This window comes from Eufriesea mexicana, unplaced genomic scaffold (assembly GCF_001483705.2).
Source record: "Eufriesea mexicana isolate 0111107269 unplaced genomic scaffold, ASM148370v2 scaffold3966, whole genome shotgun sequence".
Classification (NCBI taxonomy): domain Eukaryota; kingdom Metazoa; phylum Arthropoda; class Insecta; order Hymenoptera; family Apidae; genus Eufriesea; species Eufriesea mexicana.
In genome coordinates this window covers 243155-265568 of record NW_016911967.1, presented here as the reverse complement: position 1 = coordinate 265568, position 22414 = coordinate 243155, and the positions used below count along the sequence as shown (strand labels likewise).

General features: G+C 38.4%; 1 protein-coding gene across 1 annotated transcript in view; it reads left to right on the top strand.

Annotated features, from left to right (window-relative positions):
* Positions 1-22414, top strand: part of LOC108551413 (acetylcholine receptor subunit alpha-type acr-16) — a gene marked incomplete at its 5' end in the record, with an annotated part of 108040 nt that overhangs the window by 7746 nt on the left and 77880 nt on the right. The window contains one exon of the mRNA XM_017905564.1: positions 20832-20918. Coding sequence (XP_017761053.1) covers positions 20832-20918 — 87 coding nt within the window. The remainder of the gene's footprint in view (positions 1-20831; positions 20919-22414) is intronic.

The following is a 22414-nucleotide window of genomic DNA, read 5'->3' as shown; positions in this document are numbered from 1 at the left end:
TTTCCCTTGCTGGAAGGGAAGAAACGGTCGAAGAGGGTTTTAATTAAAGCCCAAGTGAACAGAACAGAGGCACTTGCTTCTCTTCGAATTCACGGCTTCTTTATTTCCACCGTCATTTTCCTACCTGGTCAGTGGGATCATCTTTTCTCTTTTTTCGCCATGTCTCTGCGGTCTCGCAGGCCAGACCAAGCATCGCGTGTTCTCCTTCGTTTTATCCCCATCGCGTTAACCACCCAGGGAAACCAGCGGCCACGACGCGGCCATGCTTCTGAAAATTGCTCCCAGCTGACTGTGCGAGCAACGACATCGTCCCGTTTCGACCAACTTTCTTTCTCGGGCAATTAGCGACACGCGTGCCTCGGAATTAGTTCCTAACGAGCGATCGCTCCGACATTCCCGATCTTTCCACGCCGATCGAAGGCGATTTCGGGTAGGGCTGCTGGGATCTCCGCGACGGCTGTTAACGAGCGTCGAATTCGCTAGCGATTAGCTAGCTGCTGATTTACTTCGAGGGTCCTCTCTGACGGGAATGAGGTGTATCCCGGTCTAGGCGGCGGTTCGTTTGCGGCTGATTTTGGAAAAAAAATCGAGTCGAAGGTGGAACACGACTGTCGAGGAGGAACGATTTTCCGATGAACCGTGTCGAGTGGTAATTCCAGAGGATTAGTCGGTGGATGGTCTTGTTTCTGGTATGTTGTTTCGTCGGGGTGTAGGTTAGAGTCTGTTTGGACTGATTGTCTACTGCGATGTTGGGTTTGTTGGGTGAATGATGCGTTGTAGGTTTGTGATCCGTGCTGATTGGTGAGATGTTATGCGGAGGTTAATAGTTCGCTGGGTGAGGAATCGGTTGGAGATTTCTGTAGAGGTACATTTTAGTGGAAGATGGATTGATGGGTGAAGTGGATCGGTAATTCAGTAATTTTATTGGGAAAGATCGATTTTGAACATTTTTACAGGTGTATTTGAGTGTTGCAGATTGATCAGTAGTAGAAGTCAATGGTTCGCTTATGTTGTGTAAGATCGTGTAACACATTTTGGGGATTTTAAAAAGGAAAAATTTAAGACATTTTTACATGTACTAGAAAATTTTTGGTGATGGTTAATTTCATAAAGTTCTGTCTTCGTTTTATGCATCGATCAGTAGTACAAGTCAATGATTTACTCGTTATAGGGCATCGCGTAATTCATTTCATAGACTTCCTATTTAAGACAGGAGTAGAAGTCAATGGTTTGCTTATGGTGAGAGATCGTGTAACATATTTTGTGGATTTTAAAAAGGAAGAATTTAAGACATTTTTACTTGTGCTAGAAAATTTTTGGTGATGGTTAATTTCGAAAGTTTTGTGTGTCTTCGTTTCATGCATCGATCAGTGGTACAAGTCAATGATTTACTCATCACGAGGCATCGCGTAATTTATTTCATGGACTTCCTATTTAAGACAGGAGTAGAAGTCAGTGATTCACACAGAGTAAACAGTTTATTTTGCAGTTTAGTATAATAATATTTCCGTACAGTAGTGCAGGTCAATAATAGTAATCCAACGAAATCTGCCAGATTATAAAATCTTCTAAAATTAAACATTTATTTTATAGATAATTTATATCCTGTTTTCTCGTATTCTTAAAATATTTCCATTATTAATCTAATTCTCAAGGAATATACTCGCGATAGTTCATCTCGTTTTAAAAATCATCACAAATTTATATCCTACTTCAATCTCTCTTAATTCGAAAACCAATATCTCCAGAAATGACTCATCGACCTGGTTAAAAATCAGGAACTAGGACTTCCATTCCTAGTCGTATCCAAATATTTTATAACTGTTCTTGAAAAATACAAAATACGCAAGGAAATCATGGCAACTCTCTGTCGTTCGAAATAAACCAAAGAATCTTCAAAAATGAGAGAAACGAATGGAGACAGTGTAAATTTCACTAGCCCTGGGGGAATTGGAAATGCATAAAAGAAGAACGGTCAGCCAGTCCTCATCAATATCGCGTTCGAGTCGTAACGACGTCGCGTTTCCATTATGACAGAAATTTTCAGCGCTATAGGAAAATGTCGCGCTAAATACGACCAACGTTCAATGGTCTCTTTGATTCCCATTATTCCGCAATCACACGCCATTATTTTCCCGAATCGACGTTGGTCACGGCTGGGGCAACAAGCCGCAGCTCGAAACGGCGCTCGAAACTGCGGAATGGAAATAAATCAAGACAGGGTTCACCGATAACCGCATCCATCGGTGTCGCGATGAACAAAATCCACGATTTTTTCCTCCGGAAATCGCGGGTGCAAGTGGATTTCTCGGCTTGTTGCTTCCAAGGTTTCGAATAATTTCGGCACTCTCGTTTATGGCAGCTGTCCTATCCAATTAACGTTATCCCGTGGAAAATCGGTGATCCCGCTGCTCGATATCGGGAAAGCGAAATCTTGGTTGTCCAGTGAAACGTTCGGAAAAAATGCTTGGTAAGGGAATCGATTTCCGGCTGGATGTTTTTCTTTGATTTCCTCGTTTCCCTTTGTTCTGGCTTTTTTGCGCGCCATTCGTTTAGGTAGCTTCCGTTGAAACTGCGAATCCATTTTGTTAGTTTCGATGCTCCTTTTAAGAACGTTTTCAAACACACAGAGACTCTCATGGCGACAGGTAACACGATCAAATTGGAAGTTGAGGATGTCGGTGAAGTAATTAACCACTTTTCCCGTGTCCTCGTCTCTGCGATTGATCGTTTTGAGTTAGAAACTACCCACACCTAAATCTACCAACCCCAATCCCAACCCCCTGAAGCTACCCCGAAGCGATTGGTGCATCAAAATCACCGGCGCCACAGAAAAAGGAAAAATAAAATAAAATAAAAGGAAGGAAGGATCAAAAACACTTGCAGTCGTGCCCGTACAAATCCGCAGCAGCATCGGAAAATTGTAATTGCCGAAAATGTGGAATCGGAAGCCGTGGATCGGCCATGGCGCGGAAATGGAGCGCCGCGCTGCGGACACGCGAAAAATTCGTAATCACTCTGCTCGCCATTTATCTCCTCTGTGCACAACGTTCCATTTACTTCTTACGGCGGTCCATTTATTAATTCGACACCGGCGGTCGACCCAGTTCCCTCGGCGAGAGCCCGATGGGAATAATGCATAAATGCCGGCAAGAAAATGGCGTTCGGCCGAGAGGAGGGTGGAAAAACCGATGCACGAGCGACCGGGCCGGGCCTTTGTGCCGATATTTTTTCCAGCGGCTCGAACAAGCGGCTCGATCGACGACACGCGATGCAAATTTATGCGAAAACCCGGTGCTCCGTCGCGCGGAACAGTCGACTCGGAAGACAGGCCATCAGCGTCGAAGCAGCCGAGAGCTTTCATGCGGCCGTCTCTGATAGCGAGTCTTTGGCGCCGTGTATACTTGCGTATGCATCAGCCCGCTCCCGTATACGTGACACTTGCAGCACGTGATATTATATTTATGCCGATAAGCCCGCTCCTCCGACTCTAAATGAATTTTTCGCGCCCCCTGGGTGCCCCACGCGCGAAATTCTGCCCTTAGATTGTGCGTGACTGGTGGAGAGGGATATTACAGATTTTAGGAGCGTAGCATGTTACTAAATTATTGCAAATTGTCGTATCATCTCAATTGTCTGTTATCTCATTCGTTAACTTCGCCACCCTAGCCAAGAAATTGCCGACCAAGTTTATTCTTCTCGCTTGTGCCATGATAAAACAAAGTGTTAAATATTAATTAAAATAATAATTAAAAATTAATTCAATTCTTTGTTTATTTATCGAGGACAAGATGGTAAAAGATACCTATTATTGAGTTTAGCCAAATGGATTTTTCCAGGGATAGTAGTAGCACCATATATCTATGATGCATAAATTTTTATCGTGTGTGATATTGATTTTTATGTTCTTTCTGTATAATCAAATACAGTTCGGAACTTGATACATGATTTGTATTTTGGTTTACGTTGAATTTGTTTTATTATAGGAATTTTCACTTTTTCCCAATGATTCGTTTAGAAGCATTGTTTGTATGCTTCCTGATGCCTTATACTGATGATATATGTACAACTTTGATAGAGTAGATAGAGAGAGTCGTAATAGGTAATAATTTTGTGACATGTTAGGTATGGTATCTATTTGAGAAAATAATAGGTCCCTCGCATATTTTCTTCATTTGCTTCTCTTAGAAAATATTCTTATGGGATTGCAGACGGTGAAACTGTTTTCTTAAACGAGTCACGAAGTGAATAAATTTTCTTTTAATTTAATTTTAGAAACTGTATAAAATTTGTATTAACTTTATCCTAATCGGTAAAAAATATTAATATCAGAAGGACAGTTGAATTTCTATAAATTACTATTTCGAAGTAATATAAATATTCCTTTTGTTAGGAAAAATATTTCCAAATTCGTTTCGGTTTTATTAAATTTTGCCTTCATTGGAACAGTTAACGATTTGGGGAAAAATGGAGAAATATTACCTCACGTGGATAGAGATAAAAATGATGGGTATAAAAATACAAAATTGATAATTATAGAGTTTGCAAAAATGGACTCGCAACGATGCATGAATCGTTAGAGGTCCCATTTTTATTCGAAACCGAATCCTTTTGTTTTACCGATTCTTTCACCGTTCCCGTCGCTTTCCTTTTTCCCCTGAAATTAGTTACATATTTTCTCCGCCATATTCGGTACCCGGGGCGCGTTCGAAATTTTCCATGAGCAATTACAATTTTACTTGGTGCAGCTGGAAGTTTCGGTTGAAACTTTAATGGGGGAGGGAGAAGTGGAACTGTGTGCAGATTTAAACTGGAGCAATTAGCCACTGTATCATACCAAAAATGAATCGAACAAAAAGCATCCTTTTTATCCCAATGGTCTTATCATGATCGTTTTAATTGCACGCGATACACGTTCCGTTATTAATCTTCTTCGTTAAATGATGCCTTTCCACGATTCCTCGCATTGCGATTTATCTCTTCGGCAGAGACCGAAATGAATGCTCTGCAGTATTTTCTATTTTTCGAATAAACGATTATAAAGCGTGTTTTATGAATCCCAATTATCGCGAATATGACACCCGGATTTTGTTTTCATTTTTCTCTTCTCTAATTTAACGCGGAGATCCGTGAAACGTATTTTCATTTTCATTTCTCGCGAAAAATTTGTCTTTTAAAATGAAAATTAATGTATTCCGTAGGTTTCTTTAATTTTTTTATTCACTTGGGTCGCTTTACAGAGGCAACGTATGTGTGTAACGTGTAAAAAAATTGACTCTCGAAAATTAATTTGCGATAAAATGTAAAATTCTGATTTCATACTAATTGTGCATAAAGTACTATTCTCCGTGGATTTTAGGAGAATTAAAAAGAAACGTAGCTTCACTATGGGGTATAATATCCAAGAAAAGAAGAATTTTTAATTTTTTAAAATTTTATTCTCATATTTTCTGCGAATTATATTAAAATACATAAAATGTGTCAGAAGGATCGCACAAAAATAATCTGATGTACGAAAAAATTGTATAAATGTGGTGAAAACACATTGGAAAGAACGATTATATAGATGTAACTGTAATTTACAGGAAGACACGTATAATTATACACAAAGCGTACAATATTTAAGAAAAAGAAATAAAAGCACCCCATATAAACGCGAATAAAATGTACATGTAGGGACAATGTGCATATGTATATACTGTATATACCGTGCATAAATACTACCTAAAAAGGAGACCCAAGTGTATACCAAGAAATCTCAAAAGAAAAAGAAAGAAAGAAAAATAAGATGAGGAACGTACAAAGAAAATTACCATGGGAACATCTTCAGGGATAGGAAGTTTGCGAAGGAGGAGGCGGAAGTCCATTTTGAGTTTCTCGTCGATCGTTCTCGTTATCCGGAAATTCATTTCAATTTCAAGGCACCCCTTTAATCCGACGCAAAAACATCGTACGGATATCCGGGGTCGTCTGATCTTTCCGCTTATTCGACTCGATTCCGCGTGCACACGGGCATCCATCCTTGTACGTCTGCAACCCCCTCGTGTAACGTTTCAACATTGCAAATTTCAATTTCCATCGTGGCCCGGGACCCGCGATATTGAATCTGGAGATCCGAGCCGGCACGTCGAAATCGAACGATAGAAACATTTTTCGAAATATCGGAAACGCAGGCGATACCAGCGACCGCGAGCGAAATGCATCATCGGCCATTAGAGTCGCCGGCAAAAGAGGAAGGAAGAGTGCGGTTGACAGAAATTTTCGGGTTCCCTTAGACCCAGGGATCTAGTAAATTGGAGAAATTTTCGTTCGCGTTCGAAAAATATAAACTAGTATTTCGTGTTTGTTTGCCTTTGAGGGTTGATTCTATTTTCTTCGCGTGCCGAAATTTTTAAAAAATTCGAACCACCCAATGAAATTTTTTCATTCCACTGATTTTCAAAGAGTGAACTAACAAACACTGTAGATAATTCAAAATGGATATGGAAGAGATATTGATACAATTGATTTCAAATTTTTCATAGTCTTGTGTCAGTAGGGAGTTTTATGAATTCTGAGAGAGTGGAGTAAAATTTTTTTTTAAATTCTGAGATTAATATTCATTTCAAAAATATTGTCGAAAATCCTTAAAAAGTTTCGAAGAATAATAATACAATTAACAATGATAAAATATAAAGGGATAGAAAGATTGAACTAACCTATTAAATATAAAAATAGAATTAATCCATAAACCTCGAACTATCGATCTATAATTAATAACCAAAATTTATTATACACAAATGAGAATAATTACAGTGGTATGATAGATTTAAATAATTCCATATAATTTTATGGAATTATATTATTATTATATTATACTATTTAAACATTAATTTTGTCAAAAGCAGTTACGTACTTCCAGCCTTTGCAAAATTAACGTTCATTAATCCCTGTGTTAAAGATGCAAGACTTTCAAATTTTTCATCTTCTTGTGTCAATAGGGAGTCATATGAATTCTGAGAGAGTAGAGTAAAAATTTTTTAAAAATTCTGAGATTAATATTCAGTCCAAAAATATTGTCGAAAATTCTCACCAAGTTTCGAGAAATAATAGTACAATTAACGACGATAAAATATATAAAGAAAGAAAGATTCGATTAATCTGTTAACTATAAAAATGGAATTAACCCTTAAACCTCGAACTACCGATTTATAATTAGTAACCAAAATTTATTATACACAAATGAGAATAATTATAGTGGTATGATAGATTTAAATAATTCCATATAATTTTATGGAATTATGTTATTATTATATTATACTATATTAATATTAATTTTGTCAAAATACGTACTTCCAGCCTTTACAAAATTAACGTTCAGTAGTGCCTGTGTTAAAGACGCAGGAAGTAATTTCCAAAACTGACGGACATCGTTCGAACCAAAACCGAAAATTAATTCACTCCTGTCCCCTTTGAATTTCGCGCCAAGAGTGAAGAAGTTCCCGATGAAAGGACAAAAACTCGCTTAACAGTTTAACGCCTGGCGCGTTCTTTTTGCGTTAACATAATTGAACGGTATTACATTTCGGTGAACGTGGCCGATGCAATTTCAGCGTAATTAGAAAATCGCGTTCTTAACGGATCGCCACGAGTTGGAGCGCAAAATTGAAGAGATTAAATTTCGCGGCCATTAACGAGCGGTAGCCGGAAGAAATTTACTTGGAACGAAATGCAGAGGCGCGCTACCCCGATGAAAGTATTGCAGTCGTTGGAGGGAAATATCCGAAGGAGTGGCTGCTGCATTTCGTACCTCCCCTGGAACTTGTTTGCTCGTTTGTTTGCAGGACAGCTGAACGACGCATAGTCGAGAAACTTGTTCGATTCCATCGATGCTCCCTGCTTCCTTTCCTTTCATCCCCTTTATAACCTTTACATGTAGGGAGATTCGGTTCGTTTTCACTATTCGTTCTTGTTGGTGGTCGAGGACTGGCAAGCCGTTGGGTTTAATTGGCCTTCGGGTTTAAGTGCGAATGGCTTAAAATCCTGGAACGAAGTGGAATTCGCTCGAAACAGTTAGGGGTGTAATAATTTATCGACGCGAGAATATCCTTACTCGAATGAACTCTTACTGGCAACGATTGGGAAACGAAATAATCATTTGTAAATTTTTTTGGACGCCCTTGTTTCATGAGATATTGATATGAAAGATAGGATTAAGTGGTGACATTTCATATGTTAGACAATGAGGATTTTTATTATATTCTAGAGGACATTTATTACTTCTAAGTTATTGTCAAAGAAATTTGCAAATTGTTACTTTGTTTCTTAATTTCTGTTTCTGTTACTAATTTCGATAAAGAGTATAGTAGAATTTAGAAATTGGTTATAAATATTAAGTAATTTGAATTATAGATTTAATTGGTGAGGTTTATGCACTAGCAGGTAGCAAAATTTGAATATTTCTTTAATCCTATTAATGTATTCTTCGTATAAACTGCATATTCGTATTTATTCGTGTCACGATGATATGGTAAACGGAAGTATAATCTTATAGATTATAGAAATATTAGAGATATTATAGGAATAAACTTCAGAAATATTATAGATATTGTAGAAATATTATGCCAAAGTTTTACAATGCTATTTTCACTTCAAATTATAAGCAATTCAAGACGACTGCCCAATAAATCTGAACCTAAAATTAATAAAGATTTATGAAGATTCGTTCATTTTTTAGTACCAAAATGACAGCAATTAAATTCAATCAATATTGCTTAAAATATCCTTGACACAGCTATCTAATTGTTTTGAGCACCCCGAGTGTCACTGTCAAGAAATTGAAATTTATACTACCCCACAAAGTAGAGAAAGATGAGATTGAAAGACCCCTTAAAGAGATTTCCATCAGCATTCATGGCATTAAATTCAGTCAATGTTCCTTAAAATATCTTTGACATAGCTATCTAATTGTTTCGAGCACCCCGATTGTCACTGTCAAAAAATAAAAATTTATACTACCCTACAAAGTATAGAGAGAAAAGATTGAAAGGACCCTTAAAGAGTTTTGCATCAGCAGCTACAGTGGTTCCATCTATCTATCCAGCATACGCTAACAGCAGTTTCAACAATCGAATCCCGAAACTTCGGTATCGAAGACGCCTTATCAGAACTCGTATCCACCTCCCAGTGGGAGAAAAACACATCCGCGGAGAGGGACTATCCGAACTTCGGGACAAGTTCCCGTCGTCGTGTAACCGTTCTTTCTCCCTGCCGGGATGTGTAAATCCCTATTCGAATTTCTGAACAGGTTGCCGAGTAGTTTCTTCGTCGGGTGCTCGCATACGTCTGACACGACGTGCGCGTCAAGTTCAGAACTGCTGACAGGGTTATATTTAGATAGAAACAAACCCGTGGAGGGTGCTTCCAGGCGATCGAGCAATTCGCCAACTCCAGGGTTATCTGAATGCAGGGATTCACCGAAGGTGGTGCCAACTGCTCGTCTTAAATACCTCCTTCTCCTTGCAAATACATAGTGCTTGATCAGTCACATGTCAAGGATTTTTAACGGTGGTCTGATTTTTGGTAGGAAGGTGAGACCTGTCTGTTAGAGTAGCTGGAAGCAATGAGGTTTGATCGAAGTTTGGAACTCGTTAGGGTCTGAGTATCTTAAAATTCTGAGGAACTTGGGAAACTGGAGAAAATAGAAGAGTGATGACATGTAGTGGTATACAGAGTGCCAAGGATTTTTGATATGAGGTATAAGGAGAGGGATAAGGTTTGTCTCAAAATTGTGAGATATTATGAAATCACGTTGTCGATTGAGTACGTTGATAGGTGGAATTTGTAGTATCGTTTGACACTAGTTTTGATAGAAAAGGGTATCAAGTTAGAAGCAACACCTGTCTGTTAGCTTACTTAGTAAGTGATACGATTTCTCTAAGACCTGGAACTGGTTCGTGTAAAAGTTTTACAAAATTGGTGGGCACCGAAGGAAATATAAAGTATTTTCTATATTAATTAAAAAGAACAATAGTTAGGAGCAACACCTATCTGTTAAGTCACCTAGCAAGCAGTTCGGTTTCTCTCAGACGATACCTGGGGATCAGTTAGGAGCAACACCTGCCTGTTAGCTCATTCAGTAAGTGGAACGATTTTTCTAAGACCTGGAACTGATTCGTGTAAAAGTTTTACAAAATTTTACATTGAAGGAAATATAAAGGATTTTCTATATTAATTAAAAAGAGCAGTAGTTAGGAGCAACACCTATCTGCTAGCACCTAGCAAGCAGTTTCGTTTCTCTCAGACGAGACCTGGAGATCGTTACAAGAATTTCACAAAATTGTTGAAAATCGTTCTTCGTTAAATCCCATTGAACGCTTCTTTGCTTTCAGCTAACCGATTTCTCATCTAGCAAAAGGGACTATGTTGCTCTAGGATGATCCAACAGATTCGATCACCGATCTCTAACTGAATTTCACTTCGTTTGCCTGCGAAGGAACAAAGTGGAACGTCGAACATTTTTATCACGAATCCTGTTATTACGCAGGAAGTGGTAGCAATAGGTAGGGACCTTCGTGTACATACATTCCATGGTTCTCCTATAATTGGAATTCGCAGGATTCCCTACGTCAGGTGGAGATAGCAACGTCGAAGTCTGTGCGAATTGCATCCCCGCGTTCGTAAATCCCGGTTTCTTCCCCGATCGACTATTTCCTTATCTCGCCAGTGATCCGGTCGCTGTTTAATGCTCACCTAACTCGTAGTCGGTTCCACAGCGTTCCTGGACAGTTCGAGAGGCGACCTGCGATAACAGTGGTTCGCGGACCGCAAATAATGCTGGCAGAATCGATTCCAACGGCCGCATAGATATCTATGCGATGCATGAAAACTACGTTCCTGCTATAAACGCCATGTTTCCGTCGGAGGAACGAGGCACGATTCCGATCGACGCGTCGAAAGCTGTCCAACGTCGGCTTGTTTCGCCATTCCCGTCGTCCTATAACGATTTTAGCATTCTTCCAAACAACGGATGTCTTCTGTCGCGTGTTTCATTTGCATCGAAGGTGATGGACAAGTATCTGTTTCCATCTCGTGTCCTCTATGCGTGTTTGACAGCGGACAGGTCTACCTAGGATGAAACAGAGTTCGAGGATTGGATGAAAGAAAAGTAGAATTTTCATTTCGATTCTCAAATGTCTCTGGATGTACTTCCATTTGATATAGAAATGCGTTGTTTCTTTAATAAGCAACCAATTTTGTGACTTTTATTACGATTTTATTAGTAGCTGAATCTCAGATGGATGTGTGTAAGATGAAGCATTTCTTAGGTTTGCGATGTTCATTTATGATAAATTGGGTTGGATAATTGTTAGACGTTTGTCGATATTGACCAATTGGTAATTCATCAGAATTTAGGGGTTTGGGAATATTATGTAACATAAATTCATTATTTCTTATGATAAATTTCTGTAGCTTGACAGTGGATCTTTAAACTATTATTTGATTAGTTAGCTCGTATCTTCTTGGAACACTCGCTCGATTGTTCCTCGAAACAAGACATTCGCTAATTAATCCTATTATTGTCCAAAATGGAACACGTATGCGTGTTTCATTAAATACGAAAGTAGCCTAAATCGTGTGTATCTCGTCTCAGAATACCGAGAGCTCTGCACTCGGGTGAATATAAATTAGAAACTTAATAAATTTAGGAACGCGAAGTGGGGCACGAAAGGAGTAAGAAACCCGTGTCTCTTGGAGCTTGGACTTAGACCACTTTCGTAATTGTCAGCACCTAAACTGACAGAGAACTGAGCAAGTACTTCGCGATATCGACTCTGGGCAATTAGACAAGACAACGCGTCTTATTTGTAAACGCGTGTGTACATATCTGACCGAGACACTCGAAACGAAGCTCGTGCTTCGAGTAACGTACGTGGCAATTCGCTCGATTGCTCGTGCCAACTTGCCAACTTTCTGATTAGGTAATGGACGCGGTTAGCCCGGGATGAACTTGAAATTAGTCGCGCGTATAACCATGCGTGCAGGCTTTTCTAATTAGTCGGTCGTCCCAGACACAGGGGAACCAACCTCATCGCCATCTGCATTCAGAGTCACAGAGTGTTTGTCATGCGAAGACATTCTGCCCTGTCTGTTCCCTAACTTTCCCGTCTTTTGTTCTGATCTATGAGCGAACGGCACGTCGTGCTCGACGAACCTTTTGAATTTGAATAGCTGGCTGTTAATGCTGGTACATGTCGGTGTGAAGCATTCGTTTTGCTGTCTAGGAAGTAACTGTGCGCTCTTCGTTGATTAAATAGTTGACAGAAAGTAGGTATGATCGGTAAATTTATGGGTATAGGCTAAGTCGATTTTATTAGTAATAATTAGGTGTAATTAGATGATCGTTGAAGTCATTTGGTGTGAAACGATCCTTTGTCGAAATTGCAACCGTGTCTGGTCCTTGAAACTATGTTTCTCAAGACTGAGATGAATTTTGACACTTAGATCTCCATTGTCTCCTCGAATATTAGTCTAGATCTAGCTTTGATTAGCAAATTTGGAAGTACAGACGATATCGATTTTACTGGTAATAATTAGGTCTAATTAGGTGATCGTTGAAGTGTCCAGGTCTGAAGCAACTCTCTGTCAAAGTTGTAACTATGTATAATCTTTGGAATCTTATTTCTTAAGACCGTGACACAACCAAATCTGGATTGCCTCCTTGAATACTAGCCTAAGGATATCGTATAAATCGACTCGATTTGATTGACAGTAATTAGATCTAATTAGGTCGTTGAGGTGTCCAGGTCCAAAGCAATCATTCGTCAGAGCTACAGTCATCTCTATTCTATAGCAGCGAGTCGAATTCGCGTCACGACCACCTCTTCATTGTTTCCTGAAACAAGCCTGAACTAAAATAATGAAAATATTTCAGCCTGCATCGAACAAATTGCGTTTCACCGAACGAGGCGAGTATTTTATTGCATTTTACAGCGACCATGCTTCATGACACCAGGGACCGGTGTCACGTATAAATTTAAATTCCACCAACGTTACAGCCGTAATAACCCACGGTTCTATAAATCGCGTGACAGTGCGTATCGTCGCTTGAAAAAATCACGATAATCAAAAATTCATGCCTCCAGTTGGCGCGCGTGCGCCTTGACATTTACCTGTCGCGTCGATTTTGGATCGCGTTGAGCAACCAGAAACGCGATCTCGAGTCGTATAGATCGTGATAGATGAATCGCCAATGCGAAGAGAAACGAAAGTAAGAGGCAAGGGAAGGTGCAGGATGCTTGGGAGCTATTGGTCCAATAGATGGTGGTGCAGGATGATCGAAGAAGCATTTTTATTTATTCAGCCAGTTCAAGTACTTCAGGACCTGGTACTTTCATGCGTTTTGATGATAGACTTTCTGACGATGAACAGTATATTGATCATTTTCGATTGAGATCTTCGGCCGAGTGCATTAATCATAAATGACACCATTTCAACCATATTCCAGTAAAATATAGGCTACAAAGATGATAATACCTAATTAAAAACACTACTTGTTTTTATTACTTTCGTTTTATCTATGTATTCGTCATTTTCATTCAATACTTCTCATTTGAATTTATTATTTATATTTTCCTAAAAACGCTGATAGTATTGGCTATATTATTTATTGCATTTACTAAAGGTAAGGAACAATATTTATCATTTTATTGTGTATATTTCTCTCCACTTATAGTAAATATAGTATATATGGGTAATAATATTTGAAGTGGTATATATCTTCGATTACCATTGCTTCTTTTCCAATAAATCTTAGGACCAATTTATTTTTTCAAACTGAGTTGCATATTTTCAGTAACTAGAAATCTGGAAAATCTGAAACCACATAATTCACCTGTTCTAATAACTCCGATATTAATTTCAACTTCATCGAGTGTCCGCGAAAATGGTCAATACGAAGACGTGAAATTGTACGTCATCAAACAGCCAAGATTACCCCAGAAAGCTACCACGTGTTCGTCATCCAACGTTTCTTCTATCATCTATCGCCACCTTCTACTCAACCGACCCATAACTTCGAAGCACCCCATACAAGATACCCAATCGATAAAACAGAGAAGGGGGTGACGAACGCCAGCTCGGGGTAGCCACCGGTTCATGCTGGTACTTTATGAGTCATTAAAGGTGCAGCTAATGCAAGCTATAAGTTCAAAGGAGCAAGGATTATCTCCGGTTAATTTCACCGGCCGTTTCGTGCGAGTTTCACTAGGTCTAATTGAATTAATAAAAAGAGAAGCGGTCGTGATTACTCTGGCAGGATCACACGGATGGATTCTTCCTGCGTAGAGCTCTCTGTTCAGCTCTTTGTTCAGCTCTCTGATCACGTGCCGTCCGACGAATCGTCAGTTTTCACCTCTCTTTGACGACTTTGTCGAGGCTCGCTCGCCGTGTCTGATGAAAAATCGAAACGTTGCCGGGTAATGGCGAATCGCTCTGATCATCAATCGGGCGATGATCGCGGGGAATCGGCGGAAACTATTTAATCAGTTTGCGTGTTAACCGGCCGGGTATTTATTCGCCTTCGTTGGTGCAATTGTAACGCGGAGGCGTTGTTTGGTTAAATTATATCGAGAAATACAGTGTCGGGACGTATCTCCCGGCGTGGTTTTGGGAATTTGCGGACACCTCGATTCATTGCGTTATTGATAAAACAGTCCTGATTCCAGCGGCCCCGTTCATTTCAAAGCGGAATTTCGACGGCTCCGATAGAATTTGTATAATTGTTTTTTGTAGACGTGTGTCTGCACGCCTGTGGTCATTTCGCGAGTATTCGCGGGTTTTGGGGCTTTTTATTCCGTGATAATTCAGGGGTAGTGGTGTTTGTGTGACAAAGAGAGGGGGAGGGTGTGATCGTGATATTTTTAATTCTTCGTATTAATTATTCGATGAATTGTGCGTGGAAAATCGGAATATTTTCTTGTTTTAATGGTAGATTGGAATATTTGTGTATATACCATTCTAATTATTCCTGGCTCAGATTCATATAATTCTCTGAAATTGAATTTTAAAGGGGTTATATATGTTTGATAGTTATTAATATATTTGCATTAGAGTTTGAGTATAATAATTATCTCACGTTAAATTTAATAGTGATATTCTCCATACCATTTACATACCACGTTAAAATTGAAAGATTGCTCGAATACCACCTTTTTTTAAAATACATGTATATATTTGTTAATAATAATTCAAAAATGAAATTAGGAAATATAATAAAAATCTAGTTTCTTTAATGACATAAACAAAACTGCATTTTAGAAATTAATATCAAAAGGTTAATATCAAATATCAAAATATTTTAGGTAAAAAGAAGGGAAAAGGGGAATTATGAATGAATGGATTTTACTATACGGTTCATAAATCTCTTTCGCACGAGTTTGAAAGTAACCACAGTGGTCTATTTCACTCCCAAAAATTATCCTATACAAAGCAAGCAAACATGTATCGCAAAAAATTTGGCAGAAGCACGAAACTTTTCTTCGGCTTCACGTTTCTTCTTACAAACTTACCCCTCGAAACTAAGGAATCCTTTTGTTCAGGAAGTGCCTCTGCCAAACATACTCCACGCATCATCGGATTACCGAGCTCAGAATGAAAATACCTCTTTCCCACTCTTCAACAGAGGAACGGTCTCTTCCTTTCTTTCCATCCTTCTAGTCGAAACTTTCCACGATAACCATGGCTACTGTCCGAACTCGGTGAATCTGTAGAGCACTCTGTTCTTTTTGCCACGCATTGCTCTTGCTTCGAGACCAGGAGAGAAAAGGCTTCATAGACAGCAGGAAATTTTGTACTGTCTCTGACTTGGTGCACTTTTTGGTCTACGCCAATGTGATTCGCCACAATTATTGAAAATTTCTCTCACTTGGAATTTTAATGATCTCGGTTACCAAATACCTGAGAAATATTTAATTTAACCTAACTCGACTTTGTAACAGGGATTTCTGTGCTGTTAAAATAATTTAAAATGTTAGCAAATAAATAATATATCGCTACATAATATAAAAGCTCACAGGCCTTTCGTAAATTCCAATAATTTTAAAAACTGCAGCAAGTGTACGTGATCATACCACATCAACGTTGACCCAACAAGTGCATACAAGACAACGAAGATTTTTCTTAGTAACCTCGTTTCGGTGCTTGCAGTCATGTTGCAAATCCCGCATTAATCGCAAATGAGCCAACATTTTTCCGTCGAGTTGGCCGATATTCCACCGAATGGAGTTTACATTGGATAACGGACGTCTACGTCATCGATTCAAAAGCTTGCAGAGTTTCAGCGAGTTTGTTAATCTGAGCAAAAATATCAACCGATAAATCGATGCCCGATGGAAAACTGACGAACCGAAACCTATTATCCCGAGTGACGGTTTGTTTTTCAGAAATTCCTGAACGACAAAACTCGTTCAATAGTCGTATATACGCTTGTTTCAAAAGGCAGATGGCACTTCGGGTTTACATCAATCGTGAAGCTGGACATTGACATCTTTGCTTCGTCGTCCTTTACACGATTCCTGCATTCTATATCGCGTTGATCCTCGTTTACCACTTTTTCTTTTTAAGCAGTTCTTACCCAAACGTCGAAGTTCAAGAATTTTCTCGAATTATGTTACAAGAAGTCATTGCTCAAAATTTGGGAATAATTTACTACTTAATTATGGAGGAATTCGTGATCAAATTTGAGGTCTTTTGGTTTTGGTACTTATGACAGAATGGTAAAAATCATGTTCTTACTTTCTTTTTACTCAAACGTGTAAACTACGTTCATAAATTTCTTCAAAATTTTTAACTCAAAATATATATATTTAATTTCTTTACACTATTATATATAGTACAAAATTATTAGAATAATTGGGGGATGGGGGTTGTTGGACATTTTATTAATTCTCTTTATTCATTTAATTTCTTCAGATTATTATATATAGTGCAAAATTGTTACAATAATTGGATAAGAAATTTTTTAACATGTATATATATATATTTAGGGGGTGGGGGTTGTTGGACATTTTATTAATTCTCTTTATTCATTTAATTTCTTTAGATTATTATATATAGTGCAAAATTATTACAATAATTGGATAAGAAATATTTTAACTTGTATATATATGTATTTGGGGGATGGGGGTTGTTGGACATTTTATTAATCCTCTTTATTCATTTAATTTTCTTAGATTATTATATATAGTGCAAAATTATTGGAATAATTGGGTAAGAACTATTTTACCTTCCATATATATGTATTTGGGGGTTGGGGGTGTTGTTGGACATTTTATTAATCCTCTTTATTCGTATGTATACATGTACATTTATTACGTCTTATTTCTTCATATCATTCTCATGTTTCTAATCTTATTCCAATCTATTCCACGTCATTCACATTTTTCATTCCATTTCACTACTCATTTGCATACTCGTAAATCCACCACATTTGGACCATTTATCAGTTTTATTTCGGACACTTTGCCAATCACTTTCACGTCCACTATCCATCATTTCTCCATATTATCCTCGGTCTTAATCGCGGATCACCGTTTTATTTCCGCGCCTTTTCTCCTCCGCTTTCATCTATAATTCTCTCTTGCGCCGCTCTTTCTCTCCCGCCATTTTTTTTCTCTCTCTTTTTTTATCTCCCGCGCCATTTTGCGCTTCGTCCATTTTCCTCTTCATTATTCAACCGCGTCTGGCTCCTGCCCGTCTCTCCTTTTTGCACACCCTGGCCACCCTCTCCTCTCCCCCTAGTCCTCCATCATTCCTTGTCTTTAACGTTTCTTCTGAGCCACCCTCTGGGTTCGGTATTTCAACATGTTAAATTCACCGTGAACACCGGGCAGGCAAGAAAATAAGCGGAGTGTCGATACGGTTTATCGATGCGCTCATAAAAAACACTTTTGTGTCGTTCCCGACGCTTGATATTAACGCTTTCTCCGTGGTATAAATGCAGGGGTTTGAATGAAAATAGGAACCGACGGTTGAGCAGGGAAACAATGCAGCGCGTTTTCGCGCTGGAAAAAGCCGACGATTTTTCCGCTGTTCCGCGGACCGCCCCAATCCGCTTCCGATGTAAATGCGCCATTAATTCTACACCGCGTGAAACAAAGAATTGCGAAACAGCCATCGCTCCTCGAGCCACCCCTTTATTTACCTCGATCAAATAGAAGTTTCCGGCTGCCATTAGATCTCGTTATCGCGTTGTCTTTACGGTGTTCCAATCGGTTCGTGAACCAACGTCGTAAAGTGACACGTATTACGTCTCGTGAGATACTTTCCTTGGTATTATGCGCCGATGAACTTGTTCTGTGGATTTTCTTATTTTCTATTATTTTCTCTTTTTAAATTAATTAACTTTTTTGAGGTTAGTGATTCTTTTCTTTGGGTGAAATCCTAATTGTGTGACAGAGAAATAATTTAAGGGAATAATTTGTAGGTGTTTTAATGAATAATAGGTAATAACTTCTATTTTCGCGTTTCTGTTTTCATTCAAACACTTGTTACTGTAGATAAATGTTTGCAGAATTTTCCTTATGGCCGACTCTAATTCTTGTGCAACTTCAAGTTTTCCAAATATCCAGGATTATTCTGGAATACTTACAAAGTCTTTTCTATCTTTCGCACAATTATTTCCTGTTCCAAATATTTAAATCCCAATGCAAAGGATAATAACGACGAATAAAATACAATAAAGAATTAAATTGAGGGAGAAAGATGTAAGAGCGAGGAACTCAAATGGCCAACAGCGGATTAATTACATTTACAGCTGTTGTATAGATATTCCAAGATGTCGGGAGTCGAGAAGCTATTGACGTAATAAATTTGCGGACATTATTATTAAAAGATGAAGAGCGAGACGGAAGTGAGCTCAGTCGCAAGGGTAGTTTCTCTCAGATAAAAATGTCACTGTGCGAATCACCGTGGCCACGAGTTGCGCAGCCTCCCTCTCTACCCGTTCGCATTATTTATTATTTAATCCATTCCTCCCATGGGGCCCTATAAACAGCGGCTGTTCCTCCGCAATAAAATTCCTACGACACCGCCGTTGGGCGAACTTTACTTCCGGCCACGATTCTCACCGGTCGTCGCTTTGTTTTTTCATTTATCCATTTCGTGCAATGCCGACTTTACGATCCGGCTATTTCCTCTAGGTGTACTAGAAATACCGAGTTCCTTACGTGATTCGGAAATGTACATATATTTTTATGGCATAAATCAACCACGTTTCAGACGACACAGGACACATTTCCTCTTTTACGATTATAGATTCCTTTTGATATTCGAGGCTCGTGGGTAATGAAATTGTTTGTTAACAAATTGAACTTATTTGGGATTTTCAATATTCGAGGCTAGACTTGAAAGATCTGCAAACCTGCAATGTTTGAACCAAATCGGTGACCCGAAGGACTTGCACTCTCCTTGTTAGTCATATCAGGGTGTCTTTGGTAAAAGATCAGGTAACAAATGGATTATTCCTATCTTCATTTTAGGGAAATTTTTTTAGTTGAGAGTGATGTAATTAGGAAACTTTTAATCACGCGAAATTAATAGATTCTTCTTTGAAAGGAAAATTGCAGACGTGAAGAATTTCGTATTTATGAAATGGTGCTCCTCCAAGATAGAGATTATGTCATTATCTGTGATTAATCGTGAACAGTTGTAATGTTGCGTTGTTAAATTCAACGACGATTTGGTAATGCAACGTCTATTGCCGCGATTTCTGAATATAATGTAAAAATTTTGCAAAAGCTGCGACTGATTGACCAAGTATCACGCAAGTATCAAAACTTCCCGAGCTGGTTAATAACGTGTACCCAAATACTGAATTTTCGACTCGTGCATGCGTAATTGCATTATACAAGAAACAGGAACAGCCCTTTGAACGCAGAAATCGAATAAACGAGTATATTTTCAGAGAATCAAAGAAATTTCGAGTTGCAAAACTGAGTGAATCCCCGAGACCTAATTAACCCCTTCGCTACTATGGGTGATTATAGTCATCGGTCATGAGGCGCCACCTACGTACGACTGGTGACTATAGTCACCAACTAGGAGGCGCCATCTACGTACAACTGGTGACTATAGTCACGGGCCACAAAAGTTGAGTAAAAGAATTAAGTGAATCCCCGAGACCTAATTAACCTTTTCGCTACTATGGGTAACTATAGTCACCGGTCATGAGGCGCCACCTACGCACGACTGGTGACTATAGTCACCAACTACGAGGCGCCATCTACGTACAACTGGTGACTATAGTCACGGGCCACAAAAATTGAGTAAAAGAATTAAGTGCTACGGTTCCTCTTAGCTCTCTTGGCAGAGAACTACAAGCTCTATTGCAATGGTCAGTTTTTCCTTTCCTTTATTTCTTCAAAAGATTTGCGTCGAAAGTCCGAATGCTAAAAACTGCACGATCGTAACGTTTCCTCTTTGATCTTTGAAACTTCGTAGTTCGCCGTAGCGAAAGAGTTAATTGTCCCAATTTTTAAAACGAGTGAAAATCCATCGTAACTCAAAATTAAAATTAAATCAAAATTTAATATTGCGAGAGATACTGAAAATTGGTTGAGAATAAACCAAATCCTCCACACGGGATCAGACATTGAATCTGCAAGTTGGTCTATCTTAAAACCGGGGATTTACTCGCATCTTGATCCTCGAATTTGTCGGTGATCTGGACGATCAGCGGATAGAATCAAGGGACGATGCTCGTGCCAATGGGTGAGCACGGTCGTCGGTTTACTTGCTTCGAACGCGAATATGAAATGGATCATTGAACAAGCCGGGCTCTACGACTGTTTCAGGAGTGACCATCTTGTTATCGCTGACCGTGTTCCTGAATCTCGTCGCCGAGACCCTGCCCCAGGTCTCCGACGCTATACCACTGTTAGGTACATTGAGTTTCTACAAACAAACGTGTGTGCCAGTGTGATTTTCTATCGTTGAGAATGATCGTGTTCTTGCTTCCTCTCTATCCTTTCTACGTCCCCTGCTCAGAGCTTGATTAAAGTTTAATGGAAAGTTTCCTTCGAAAGAAAGGAATTCTACAAAATTCTCTTCACTCCGAAGAAAACTTTACGTGCTGTTGTGTTTCACTCAGGACTCAGAATTGATTCCTTTTTATCGTTTTATTTTTCTTCCTTTTAACCCGAAACGTACGCTTTGGTGTCGGACAAGGTGTTTTTATCGAAGCATGGTGTTTATTGGATGGGATTATTGTTTACTCTCCTCTGTGACAGAGAATATTATTCGAAATGCGTACACGTTTGCGGTTTGATCGTTTTTAATGGAACGGTGCACTCGGTGTCTCGCTTTCTTTGAAATATATTCACGACAAATAAGTACCGCAGTCGAAAAGTTTTGAGTTTGTATTTTATAAAAGATGCTTTTGCTCCAGTTACTTGGAATGTTATGAAAAGGGTGAATAAGATCAAGGTTCTCGAAACTACAATGCTGGATTGTAACTGTGGCATTTGTTATAGAAAATGTGGAAATATATTGAAAAGGGATATGGCGAAAGAATGTTTAACGTAATAGAAGCTTCTTTTTATTTTTATTATAATTTCAAGGAAATTTACATTGAATTGAGAAAGAAATTTTCAGTAAATGTGATACTTCATGTAACAGAACGGAGTAATTATTGTTAGTTAGATAGAGAAAGAAATGTTCGTTTTGGAACCATAATTCATACCACACCACATCATGTCAGACCACAGATTTGCAATAATAATAACCATAAAAATATTTATAACGTTATCCACTAAATAACCAGAAAGTAATATACAATTTATTAATATAATCTATATATGAAAGACTCTTAAATATATTATCCTTTTAATTTAAAAAATAAAGAAAATTCTAAACAATAATTAAAATGCCCTATCAACATTTTACCAAAAAAATATTTGTAAAGGTAAAAATATTTTGATCATTTTAAAACCACAGTATAAACCAAAACGTTAAAATCATACTTAAAATTTAATATAATCCTAGTACTTAAAATTTAATATAATCCTAGTAGCTCACAATTAATTAAAAAATTGATAGAATGAATTATACGATTTTTATGATCAATTTTAATATTTTCTTGATTATACGTAACCTAAAAATCGCCTTTCGAACAAAATTGCAATGCAGGATTCTCGTGAAAGAATTTTAAGCGATGAAAATCGCCCAGTTTCTATTATTTCTTCCTTTCTTTTTCTTCAGCAATAAGGTGTCGTTGAGAGGAATCTCTTTTCTACAGTTTTAAACGACCAACCCTCGTTTATAGCTGAGAAACTTTCGCTGCAACTTTCCTGCATTTAATTGAATAAGTTCGCGTCTGTAGTAGGACGGCTCGATGTCAACCCGTGTGTATCAGAAATCCACTATCCTGGACGCGTTG